The 12,706-nt window shown below is 44.5% G+C and overlaps 2 protein-coding genes across 9 annotated transcripts in view; one reads left to right on the top strand and one right to left on the bottom strand.

The window, feature by feature from the left end:
• The window catches only part of COL4A6 (collagen type IV alpha 6 chain), a 253,247-nt gene extending 249,878 nt beyond the window's left edge, over window positions 1–3,369 (top strand). For all 6 annotated transcript variants that reach the window (XM_070501890.1, XM_070501888.1, XM_070501891.1 and 3 more), the window contains one exon: window positions 1,726–3,369. In XM_070501890.1, coding sequence (XP_070357991.1) covers window positions 1,726–1,986 — 261 coding nt within the window. In that variant the 3' untranslated portion in view covers window positions 1,987–3,369. The remainder of the gene's footprint in view (window positions 1–1,725) is intronic.
• Window positions 3,334–12,706, bottom strand: part of ATG4A (autophagy related 4A cysteine peptidase) — a 55,452-nt gene continuing 46,079 nt past the window's right edge. The window contains exons 10-13 of one of the 3 annotated variants that reach the window (XM_070501894.1): window positions 9,076–9,221; window positions 7,809–7,865; window positions 6,261–6,369; window positions 3,334–5,710 (exon numbers count right to left, since the gene is read on the bottom strand). In XM_070501894.1, coding sequence (XP_070357995.1) covers window positions 5,640–5,710; window positions 6,261–6,369; window positions 7,809–7,865; window positions 9,076–9,221 — 383 coding nt within the window. In that variant the 3' untranslated portion in view covers window positions 3,334–5,639. The remainder of the gene's footprint in view (window positions 5,711–6,260; window positions 6,370–7,808; window positions 7,866–9,075; window positions 9,222–12,706) is intronic. The other 2 variants (XM_070501895.1, XM_070501893.1) reach the window with 2 other exon arrangements.

The raw sequence follows: 12,706 nt of genomic DNA, 5'->3' as shown, positions 1-12,706 counted from the left end.
ATATCTGGGGACATTAAATGAGTGAAAGGTGAGGTTTAGGGCCCGGATAACTCCCAGGGAAAACCAGTGTGGCACCCATTGAAGTATCCTGCCTCGCCAGAGCTTCTTTGCCAAATTGCCAGGGGCAAGATGGTGAGACGGTGTCTTTGAAGAATTACCAAAGTTACAAGCTTCCTCACATTAGTGTACCTAGCTGGAGTGAGGTACTTCCTTGTTTTGCTCTTTGTGAATTAGACAGTTTATCCCAATGTAATATAGAATCACCTCTCCTATCATTCTGTCCTGTCTACCACCCAGACCAGGAAATAAGGAGAAAAGGTCCCTGAGCTTCCACAATGAACAGAACGAAAGCTAATGCATGAAATCTCATGTGCTTTGCTCATGGGAGCACTCTTAAGCCCTTATTCAAAATCTCTTTATTTTACTTTACACATAACTCTAACATACCAGAATATATTTTCCTGAAAGGAAGAAAAGTTGGGAATTTGGATTGCCTAGTAAGGCATCTTGAAGCAATGGGGCATGCCTACTAAAAAGGAGAAAATGATTGAAAGACAGCTCAAGAACTCTACAAGCTGCGCCCCTTAGTATGGGGACCCTGCACAATCGCCCAACACAAAAACCAATGTTCACAACGACAAGCCTGGGTCATCTGCAAAGTGTAAGATACAGAGTGTCTGCCATTTAGTGAGATGGGGAAATGTGTCATTTGTTCTAGAAAGTTTCCTATCTGAGGATCAAAATGAGGAAAACTTTGAGGCTTCATTTATCAGGAAAGCTCACTTATATGGAGACTCACTCTCCCGAAGTTCTGCAAAGAAGGGCATCCCTGCGCGTCCAACCTGGGCATTTGTCCCATTGGCCATTTGCTGGCCTGGGTGTGTATGAGGCCTCTCTCCACCTCCTGTGGTCCAGAGAATAACCCAGTGAGGTGCAGGGAGAGGGGCTGGGGAGTGGAGACACGGGAGCGGCTGTCTGCGGGTACTGTGACTAGAGATGATAGGTTCATGAGCGGCACCAACGGGGAAATCCTGAAATCGTGTGCCGAGGGAGCCCTCTGAAGCAAGGGCCAGGACATTAGGCCCAATTTGAGTCCCACTTGTACTCTGCAGGTGATAAACATGATATGTTGCCCTAAATGGTGTGGTACAGATTGAAAATATAAGTTCTAATGAAGGTAACTTCAGAGTAAGATCTACTAATAGCTTTGTTGGAGGAGCGGGCCCGTGGTTAACCACTTTGTGGAGTACTGCGTGCTCTTCTCCCTTCTTGGAGCCCACCACCAAGGGCTCGGAGCAGAAAGAGGGCTCTGGGAACAACTGCACTCTGAAACCTATTGAATTTTCCTTAATCCAGCCTTTCTTAGACTTATTTATCTGTGGAGATTTGGGGCGGGGGGGCCATCTAACACATCTCAGAAGTCAGTGGGACAGCAGCAGTCTGGGAAGCACTGGCTGAGATGTAGCCGCTGCCCATGCGCAGGGGCTTAGGAGGGCACTAGGGAGCCTGGAGGGGGTGCTCCTGGCCCTGAGGCTACTACAAGGGAGAATGGGCAGCCCGGGTCCTAAAATAGAGCTTTTGCTATGCTGGCTAGACGCTGGGGCTGAACCAAGGGAGCAGAGCTTAGGAGGGGCGCACACGTTCCCCCTGGAGCAGCAGAGCACCCATCATCTCCCATGGTGGCCCTGGCGGGCGCAGCTCACACAACAACCCTGTCTGTTTCAGCACACTGCCGCTGGCGCCGAGGGCGGAGGCCAGTCCCTGGTCTCACCTGGCTCCTGCCTAGAGGATTTTCGGGCCACTCCTTTCATCGAGTGCAGTGGTGCCCGAGGCACCTGCCACTACTTTGCCAACAAGTACAGTTTCTGGCTGACAACAGTGGAGGAGAGGCAGCAGTTTAGGGAGGAGCCTGTATCCGAAACGCTAAAAGCCGGGCAGCTCCACACCCGGGTCAGCCGCTGCCAGGTGTGTATGAAAAGCCTGTAGGGTGGCACCTGCCACTCTGCCCCTTGCCCTCCCCTCCCTCGCACAACCGTCACCTCACAAAGCCGAACGCTCTGAAGAAGGAAGGCCTAAGCCCTTTTTCCCATCTGCCTAATTGAACATTGGAGTCTCATTGGGGCTGGACTACTGGACACTGGTCACCCCAACCCTCAGGCCCAATGGGTGAGCCCACCCTGCTGAGATCTGTTGTCTCATTTCAGTCAACCTGGTGCTACTATTTGATTTGGATGTTTGCATGACTATTCATGGCTACCTCAGAAAGACCTGCTGGGCCACCACATTCTTAGACCACTAGTTTTCCTGTTTTGATCAGCAAGCTCTTCATAATAGCGGATAAGTCATTTCTTTATGTCTGGAGGTCACCACACATTATTTGGCTTATACCAGAACCCAGTGTTTCCACATTAAAAAAAACATCTCTGGCTAAACATTCTTAGATAGCTCAAGCCTGCAGAGGGCAAGCTGTCACTCTTCAAGGGGTGCACTGTGTCTGGACAGGCAGCAGAGCCACAGTAAGGTGCCAGCCAGTAGTCAGGGGTGAGCTTTGACTCCTTCAAGAGTGAGCACAACTGGGCCCCCTATTGCTTAGGAAGGTTGAAAGCCAGCAGCTGAGAGGGCTCATTAACTTCATAGGGTCCTAGAGAAATCACTCTCTCCTTGCTGGCTCCCTCCTCAGCCAGAGGCAGGCTACTTGCCCTGGTCCAGAGTAGAACAGAGGATGCACCAAATGTGGCCAGGCCCACAAAGGGAAATGAGAACTGTAGCCCTTTCTCCCAGGCCGGGGGTAGAGGGGTGGATGGATAAGGAGGTGTGAATTTTGCTTTTGACTCCAGGAACAAAAAGGTAAATCCCTTGTCCCAATTTCTCAGAAGTCCCTGTTTATTCCAAACACCATCCAGATGTGTGTGATGTGGCAAATGGAAGCCGCAGTGTGTTGGTTCCTTTGCGTTTTGAGGCTGTTAGACTTTCCACTAAAATATCCATCCAATTGCTCTTTCGCAGGTAGCCTGTTAAACTATTTTAATACATTTGTTTAAACCTCATAAAAATCTAGCACACACCTCTCTTTAGCAGTTAGCAGACCTAAAGCAAGCTTGAGTTGACTTTAAAATGTATTGTATTCTATTTGGGGGGGATTTGTTTTAACCATTTCCTTTAATTATCGATTTCCCAGAACACTTAGCTTTGTTGACATGAGGCAATTCCTTCCAAGTGATTCTGTTTCCTTATATATTATGTAAACTGTGCCAACACAGAAAAAGCATAATCAGTATAATCTGAATTATTGTTACCTTCACCTCCTTATCTGAGTAATAAGCATGGTGTCAGCTTTGTACATCGCAAATAAAAGAAATTAAATATGAACGTTTGACTTTTTTGACATTCTTTGATGAAAACTTTTCTAAAGTCCATCTCACTACAATTCCTGAGTCGCCCCTCAGAGCCGTGGGGGTTCCTGCGACTGCAAGTTGAGCTTTGTACCAAAACACTGAGGCAGGAAAAAGTACAATTAAAAGGGCAGAAAGAGTCCTTTAAAATACAAAATATAAAAATCTTTATACCAAAACACTCAGGCAGGAAAAAATACAATTAAAAGGGCAGAAAGAGGCAACACATCCAAAACCTTTTTCAAGATAAGTCTACAACTGCTTTTAGCTTGTCACACGTTAGAGTTCAAGAAGGGCATTTGCATACTTCTGGAGCCTCAGGATCATTTACAGATAAACCAAAAGTAGAGAAATGTTAAAGTCATTAAAATCAAATCTAAGACATATATGCATATATTTGTATATGCATAAAGTATACCCTCTGGAAGGATAAACAAGAAATTCATAACATTGGGAGCGTTCAGGGAAAGGAACTGACCTGTGGGAGGGAGAGACATTTCACTGAATACCATTTTGCACCTTTTGAATTTTGAACCACTAGAATATATTACCTGCTGAAAAAAAAGAAAAAATGGAATCTAAGGAAACAAGTATTCTAACATTCCTAAATATATGAAAAACAACCACCTTGGTTTAGTGCCCATCAACTGATGATTGGATAAAGAAGATATGGTATATATATATATATATACAATGAAATACTACTCAGCCATAAAAAGCGATAAACTTGTCCCATTCACAACAACATGGATGGACCTTGAGGGCATTATGTTAAGTGAAATAAGCCAGATAGAGAAAGACAAATTCTGTATGACTCTACTCATAGGTGGAAGTTAGAGACAAAGAGAACTGATTGGTGGTTACCAGGGGAAAGGGGGGGTGGGGGGATGGCACAAAGGGTGAAGTGGTGCACCTACAACATGACTAACAATAACGTACAATTGAAATTTCACAAGGTTGTAAACTATCATAATCTTAATAAAAAGTTAAAAAAAAAAACACCTTGGTTTGGTGCTAGTTCTCAAACCACTGTTGCTGGCCTTCCTCGGGACTCAGTTGAGGATGGAGGTGAAATGCATACAGGTTAAGAAGGCAAAAAGAAGAAACTTGGAAGACATTGCTGGGACCTGAGGTGCATCCACATGGGAGAGTGGTCAGCAAAGCCAATTTGATGAATATGTACTCTAAAATTGAGTATGGTGCTAGTCCTGAAATGGTTTGGAATTGTATCCGATGCACAGATTAAATGTCACCACATGAATAATTCTAATTATGGCTGTCAACCAAAATGGAGGCTAATTCAAACACAATTTTTAATTTCCCAAACAAAAATCAACAGTTTAAGCCAGTGACTGGCAATCTACAGCCTGAGGGCCAAATCCAGCCCTCCGCCTGTTTGTGTAAATAAAGTTTTATTGGATTACAGCCAGGCTCATTTGTGTGCATACAGCCTAGGGCTACTTTTGCACTTGAAGAGCAGAGCTGAGTAGCTGTGACAGAGGCTGTGTGGTCTGCAAAGCCTAAAATATTTACTTACTATCTGGCCCTTTACAGCAAATGTTTGCTGACCTCTGATTTAAATGATCATGACTTGATTTAAGGACAGGGTGACACCTGACGAAAGTATCGGTAAGGATGGGAACAGTGACCGATCAAATAGTAAGGTTCCTCCAAATAGGAAGGAGATCAACACACGCACATTTGACATAATTTCTTTGACAAACTTTTTGATAGAAATTATAATTATTTAAAATACATACATATTCAAATAACTGAACAAGAACTTTTTCTCCCTGATGCAATCACTTTATTATTAGAGCAAGAGAACAGATCGCATCTTAGTATTTAGCCCCAAAGAGGTCACACCTGAAAGGGTGAAGAAGCACAGGGTGACCATCTCTCATCTGCTGGTGCTTGAAGCAAAGTGGGAGTCGCTGTCTGTCTTCCAGATGTCCACCTCCTCATTTCAGTAGCTGCAGACTCGCTGGCCATGTAAGATAAGCTGGGAAGCAAGGGACGACACATAATCTTTCTGCTCCTAGAATGATTGTTCTAGTTCTTTCTGGGGAAGGGTTGTTGGTTGGTTGTTTGTTCTGAGAAATGGTGATTGGCTCAGTCATGATTGCTATCAAGTTTGTGTGCTGTTGGCATATCAGGCACTTGCTGACTAGAAAAGTTTTATGTGACGAGTTCATGTTCTTCTGGCGCCAGGTGGAAGACAGACCTCCAAGTTGAGTTCCCACTATTCTATACGCTCAGAATCTCGAAATCTTCCTCCAGGTCAAACTCCTCTAGTTGTTCAGTAGAGTCAATGAATTCTATCAGAATACAGAAATGAGAAAGAAGAACAGCTTGACACGTAGGTTGAAGGGGTCAATAATACATTACTCAGTAGTTAAGACTGTATATCTTTTCATTGCTTTGCTAAAGAAAAGCTTATGTGGAGGAGACTTACAGATAGGACCACTGCCAAGTATTAGAAATTCTCTATAAAGAATCAAAATAACTGGATTAGTTACATAGTCCTATTCACAGTGCTGAGGATGAAGCTCTGTTAAGACCTCTGAGGCATCTTTTGAATCACCCATCATCTCTGATTTGTTACTCTGAACCAGACGATGAAAAAAATTCTAGTCCTTTTGATTTTATGTGGAACCTTTGCACTGAGCTCATTTTCTGCTGCTCTTTGAAATGGGTAAATATCAGTGCATCAGAGGATTACAATAATCAGAAGCACCATTCCTTCATTAATTCAGCTGAGTAGAAATTTTATATTCCAGAGAAAGCATGAGCCACAATTGCTTCTGTCTCATAAAAAACTGCTATGCATGGGTCTGCTGTCCGGAGAGCCAGTGAACAACAGCTTACCTGCCCCAGTGGTTGTCACTTCTGGCTTAGCTGGAGGAATAAAGGGAGGCCAGTGCGATGGATGTTTCTGAACTAATTCAAACATCCTTAAATTTTCCTTTAGAATTTCCTGAGGAGACATAAAAATAGTTATAAACACTGCAGAGTCACTACATTTCTGTCCAATTGGAAATCTATGACCCCAAACCCTAAGAGGGTAGCCTGGTTGCTGAAAGGTGAAAGTAAAGACCTGGCAAATACATCCATCCTCTACTTGGCCCATCTGAAGACCTAGCCCTCTTCAATTCTAGATACTGTTGGCCAGGAAGGAAGGACACTGGAGGGAGTATCTTATGGAAGGCCAGTACTCACTGCCCATACGCCATCATGAGGTTCAAGTCATATACCAGTTGCACGGGGCCAGCTCTATTTACGAGTGAGATGTTCCTGAAGTGTTGGCTCCAAAGAAATGTTGGTTAATCAAATTAAATCTGCCCCAAGAGAATATTGGTACATAATGGCATGGTTTCAGTTTTAGTCCCACACTTATAGTATATGTCCTAATCTCAATGACATAGTCTTATCAGAAAATTTTCATTCTAACTTTAAATGTGATATAAATACAGTTTTGCTACATTCTGAAAGGTAAGCATTGCCTTTGGAAAATAATTCTCCATTATGTCTCAGCTAATTTTTAACTGGGGTTTCAGGTTCGGCTAGGGACATTAGTGTTAATTATCTGTTCACTTGTGAAAAAAAAATCTTCCCTCCTTACATTTACAAGAGGCTCTGGGCTCCCATTTCTCCAATCTCTTTGTTTTGCAGATAGGAGAAAACATCCTGTCTCCTGCCACCCCATCCAGGGCTCTTGAAAGGACTCCCTATGACCTCCCTTCACTCTCTCAATAAGCGTTTATCAGTGTCTCCCACATATTTGGCATGTGTTAGAAGCTGAGGACAAGGCAGGCAGATACAAAGATTGTAAGCCAGCAAAACAATAACTACCCTTTTACATAAAATACCAAGAACAAAGAATAACTCGCTTTAGTATTTACACACATTTCTGCAAATTGTGTTTTCTATAAGTGGCAGCATGCCTATATTTTATATACATAAGACAGTTAATAGAAAGACAAGCCCTCTAAACCATAACAGAATACATTACATAAACTGTAAATGGACCACTATACTAATAGAAAAGTAGTTTAGTTTCTCAATCATCTCAGTGTTACGTGCAGAGTAAGAAAGAATTTATGCTGAGCTATATGAAATTAGCATTTTTAAGTTAACAGTGTAATATTAGTTGAGTATTTCATATGACTTGTAGCTTAATGAGATGAAACAGTAAGTAAATGAAAATATTGCTCACTTGACAAACAAAGCATGTTCCAAACAAAAGTTTTTCTTTCATTCTCCCAAAGTTATGCACAATTCCCCATATCTGAGTTTCTTTCTCTTGCAATGAAGTCCTATCAGGCTAGGTTTATTTTACCATGAAAAACAATCTTGAAAAGGAGTCATATTGAATAATTTTCATTTTTTAAGACTAAGAAAAACATACATCTTTACCTTCTGAACGAGGCTACACCAGCTATCAAAGTCTTTTTCTTCTTTGCAGAAAAATCCCTTGGGGGAAAGCAAAAGAACACAACTTAGCACTGGTCAGGGGCACCGAGGCAGGCCCGCTGTATTGCAAGATGGCCCAGAGTTAGGACGTGGGCCACTCTCTTGGGATGTGTCTTTGGCAATAAGAAGGAAGACTGCCTGGGCTTCTCACCCTCCTAGCTCACTACCTCCCCTGGACACACACATCTACTCATTTTCTCTCTTGTTCTCTCCCTGTCCCCTTTTTCTCTATCCCTGTCCCTCCCTGTCCTTCTCCCCTTATACTGTGAGACAGAGTAACTTGAAGACCAATCTCCAAGTTGTGGGGTTAATTCCATTACATTCAGTGCACAAATATACATATCTACAAAGAATAGTCCATTAAACCAGCAAACAAAAGTCAAATAGTACTCCTAGCTGGAGGCAATACTTAATAAGGTGGCTTTGACCTTAAGGAATTTCTATTAGAATAAAGAGAACCATGAGCCATTTCCCTCCTCCTCAGAGCCATCCTACAGCAGTGAAAGAATGGTTCAAAACAAGAGGAGGACTCTGTCAGCTCTTGGTCACTGGTGCTCTGACAATCAGGTTAAACTGGAAGAGAGGATGCAGACAGGCCTCAGAAGCACTGGCTACTTCACAGGCAGCTGCCCCTTCAATGTGTTGAGACAGCAGTCATACTTCCAAGGGGGAAACCCTGCAACTTCCTGGATTGTGTGTTCAGAGAAATGGGCACTGTCCACTCAGGAGGTCTTGCCCCCTTACTCCTCCCTAGCTAAGTCCCACCTTATTCCCTGTGCCTATGTGGCAATAATTAGAGGGCAAGAAAGAAAAGGGGGAAAGATGGTAACACTAACAATTACTAACATTTATAGAATGCTTACAAGGTGCCAGGCACTGTGCTAGGCGCCTTACGCACAGTACACCTCACACGACTCTACAAGGAAGGAACCTTTGCTTTGCTCATTTTAGGGATGAGGAGACTGAAGCTCAGAATAGTTAAGGGACCGCTCCCACCAAGTCCATGGCCAGTAAGTGGCTGGGCCTGGATTCCAACTAAAGCAGTTTGGCTTCAGGGTCCATTCATTCCCCACTACACTATCCTACCGCTCATGGGGGTGGTAAGTGAATATACTCTTGCCACTCTACCTAGCAACCTGGATAACTCCCAGGGAACCAATCTGTAACAGGGTGGCATATCTCTCGGCCCACCCAACCTTCAGATACCCACCAATGCTACAGAAGGATCCAAGTTCAGAATGTTCATTCGCTGCGGGGATTGCAGACAATGGAAAGTCTGGTCATCAACTGTTCCGTTCTCTTCAGTGTCAACAAAAGTCTGGGTTGTGTGAGGGTCCAGGAAAATGAGCTCATCACCTGTTTTGAACGAGACATGCATAAGCTTTGAAAAACTACTGGCCCAGGACCCGCTGCTGTCCTTGAGGGGAGGCGCTCTGGTTTTCCTAACCCCTTCCTTGGTGACTATGAGAATGAGATGACAGAAAGCCTGAAGTAGGGTGAGCATGCTTGAAGGAAGCCACCCGCACCGAAATCCAATCATTCAATGAGAAGACTTGCCCTAGCATTTACACCTCCTCAAAGCCCAACTCCAAAAATGGAAAGTGACAGGTTGGGGAAAAGGCGGGAATGAGAGACCACAGATGACATGGCAGGCTCTGTGAGCAGCAGTAGCAAAGAGGTGGCAGGTAGAATCACCAAGTCTTGAGTCCAGATGCCACTAGGGAGCTTCCTGCCTCTTTCAACATTGGCAAGCATCTCGCTCCAGACCATTGGTTCTTAGACCTATGGTCAGAGAGCACATTTGGTAAGGAAAAAGGCCTTGGCCTCTGGAAGAAATGGGAATGCTGACTCTGCTAGGGATGACATACCAGGGAGCTGACTTCTGATCTTGACTAGCTAGTAAGTTAGTCATTGTTAGCAAGTTAGTAATTCCTGTCAGAAAGCACCGCCTCGGCCACGTTAACATCAGTATGGATACACCTCACTGGGAAAACCCACTTTGGGGTGATCGATCTTTACAAATGAGAGAAAAGCCATGTTTCATTAAATTGAAGAAGTTTAGCCCAATAATGACCTGGGAGGAGTTTAGGATAATGAAATCTCTACTTTTATCTGATATTCAAAGGGCTGAGAGTCCCTCTAATGTTCATCACTGGCATGCTGAGGAGGCAAAAGTACCTACGGGGGCACCCCAACCTCACTGTCCAGGGCTGAGGACCATCTGGGCCTCTGTGTTCTAGATTGTGTAAGGCAACCAAAGAGAGACCTACCTCAGGCAGGAGGATGGAGCAGGAGGGATGCCCCAAAGACCCTCCCTGGAATGGCATCCAGGATTGTGCTGGACACATCTAAGTGCTTCTGTTGGCAAAGAATGTGTTTCTGATGTCTGATGAAAAGCTTAACTTGTCTGTATCACAGACCTAGAACAAACTACTTAACTCACTCTATCTTAATTTTCTTGTTTTTAAACTGGGGTCTTTGGGCTGTTCCAGTTACCTCACAGGGTGTTATGAGAACAAGAAGATTTCATCTCTGTGAAATGCTTAAAACACAATACAAAAACAAGGTGGTTATAGAAGTATCCTGCTTAGACTCAAAAGTATTTCCCTACAAATATATGTCTAAGAGTATTTGGAAAACAATTACCCATATGACTCACTTTATGAAAGTCAAGGTACATATTTCCCCCAGATCACAGGTGGGTGAGGTCAGTTATATGAAAAAAACCTCAAGTCACAAAGAAGAGCAACAACCCGGATGTTTAGAAGGAAGGCTGCCTAAGACCACAGAAAGGTAAGAGGAAAAGGAAGTTGTGCACCAGCAAAGAGAAACCCAAAGCAGGCTTAGAACCGAGCATTCTGTCAGAGTGTTTCAAGTCAAGGTGCTGGGAATAATAACAGCATCCTCTCTGGCTCTGGCCCTTTCCCATGGGTGTGTGTGTGTGTGTGTGTGTGTGTGTGTGTGTGTGCGCGTGCGTGCGTGTGTGTGTGCGTGCGTGCGTGTGTGTGTGTGTGTAGTGGAGTTTTACAGGCTGCCCCGTTTATGAGAATACTTAAAAAAGATATACTAGAAGAGCTAAAAAGTCCTAGAATTGATGCGGGGGCTAACCCAAGGTCTTGAATGAGGCCCGAGGAGAAGAGACAGGCTGGTCAACCATCTGCAGACATGGGACTCACGCTGCAGATCTCCAGGTGGCAACCTCCACCAAAGCGCAGGGGACAAACATCTCCTCTCTAAGCAGGAAAAATGTGACAGCCAGAGTCTCACCCTGGCCACAGTCTCCAACACCAAGAGCTTCTCCCAGCTTCCCACCAGCCCAGAGGACACTCAAGAAGAAATGTGGCAGGGCAGGTGGGGATGGCCAAACTGGGATCGAATCCTGGCTTTGCTACTTTATATTTGGGTGACCTTTGAGGAAACAACCTCTCTAAATGTTAGTTTCACTAGGTGTAAATACAAATAAGGATCTCTACCTCACAGAGGGGTTGTGATAACTATATCTATCTATATCTCTATATGACTATCTATATCTCTATATCTATCTATATGAGTATATCTGTTATTTATCTCTATCAATATCTATAGACAGACAGAGAGAGAGAGAGAGAGAGAGAGATTGAGAGAGAAAACTTTGCAGAATCCCTGGCACAGGGCAGCTGAGCAGAAAATGGCAGCTCTCATCCGTTCCCTCCCTTCAGACATTCTACCAATCTGGACCCCTGGACCTAATACAGCAAGGGGGTGAGTCAGAAAAGGGGAGCTGAGGGGACTTTGGAGCCTCATGTGAAGGTTAAACAAAGGACTTATGAAAGTTAATGGGCAAGTGGGCACTACGTGAACCTCGGTCTCGGGAACAGAGGATTGCCCACACCCCTTTCATAAGTAATCAAACTTCACAAAATCAGCCTGACCCAGTGGCCTTGGGAAACAGGGCTATGCCAGCTTGGCAAATTCTCTCGGGATAACTTGGGATAAGGGAGGCCAGGAAGCCCAGGGATCACATATGCTATTCACTGAGATCCGTCCAAAATTATTTTCCAATCTGTTTCAACCTTGTCCTTAAGCACAAACAGTAGGAAACAGATTTTTGCAACATGTTTTTTGACAGGAACCCAAAAGCTTAGAAACAGAGGACATCTAAATTTACATAACTCCAAATACTGGATTTTGTACTTAGAAAAATAAAAGCCTCCACGGTTTCCACATTTTCCATCAAGCTGTAGTTCTTAGACTCAACCAATAGATGGCAGCATTAGAGGGAGCTGAGGCAACCTTGCAGAAAGGTCCGCCCCAAAGAGAGGAAGAAAGCGAGCGAAGGAAAGAGGAGTTGGGGTCAAGCAGGGTGGGGCCACCTTTTCTTGAGCGCGTACCACATGCCTGGCCCTCTGCTGAGTGCTCTACTGTGAGGTGACAGCATGGGGAGTCAAGTGTTAGCCCTATTTCCCATAAGAGGGACCTGTGACTGAAAGAGTTGTCCCCTTTTCCTGCAGTCACACAGCTAGCAAGTGGGAGACTGGCATACAAAGCCAGGTATGTCTGTTTCCACCCCACCTCACCTCCTAAAATCTCAGAGGAGGAGATGGGTGGGAGGGTGACCAAGTCCATCTCACCCTGTCCTCTGAACATCCCTCCTGCCATTTCCCATACCAGTGCTGCCTCTCCCTTGCCTATCTAAGGTTCTCCCTTGCAATCTAAGTTCAAAACTTCCTCAAAGCCCGGTTTCAGGACCACTCCACTCCTGCAAGAAGCACCAGATTTCCCAGCCGCATCACTCCCTTACCCGTGCTCTTTGGCACTAACCGGGTGTCTAGGACCTTGGTACTCAGAGCATGCTGTGTGCA

This window comes from Equus asinus, chromosome X, assembly GCF_041296235.1.
Source record: "Equus asinus isolate D_3611 breed Donkey chromosome X, EquAss-T2T_v2, whole genome shotgun sequence".
Classification (NCBI taxonomy): domain Eukaryota; kingdom Metazoa; phylum Chordata; class Mammalia; order Perissodactyla; family Equidae; genus Equus; species Equus asinus.
Note: the sequence above shows the minus strand (reverse complement) of the source record. Positions and strands in the feature narration are given on the sequence as shown.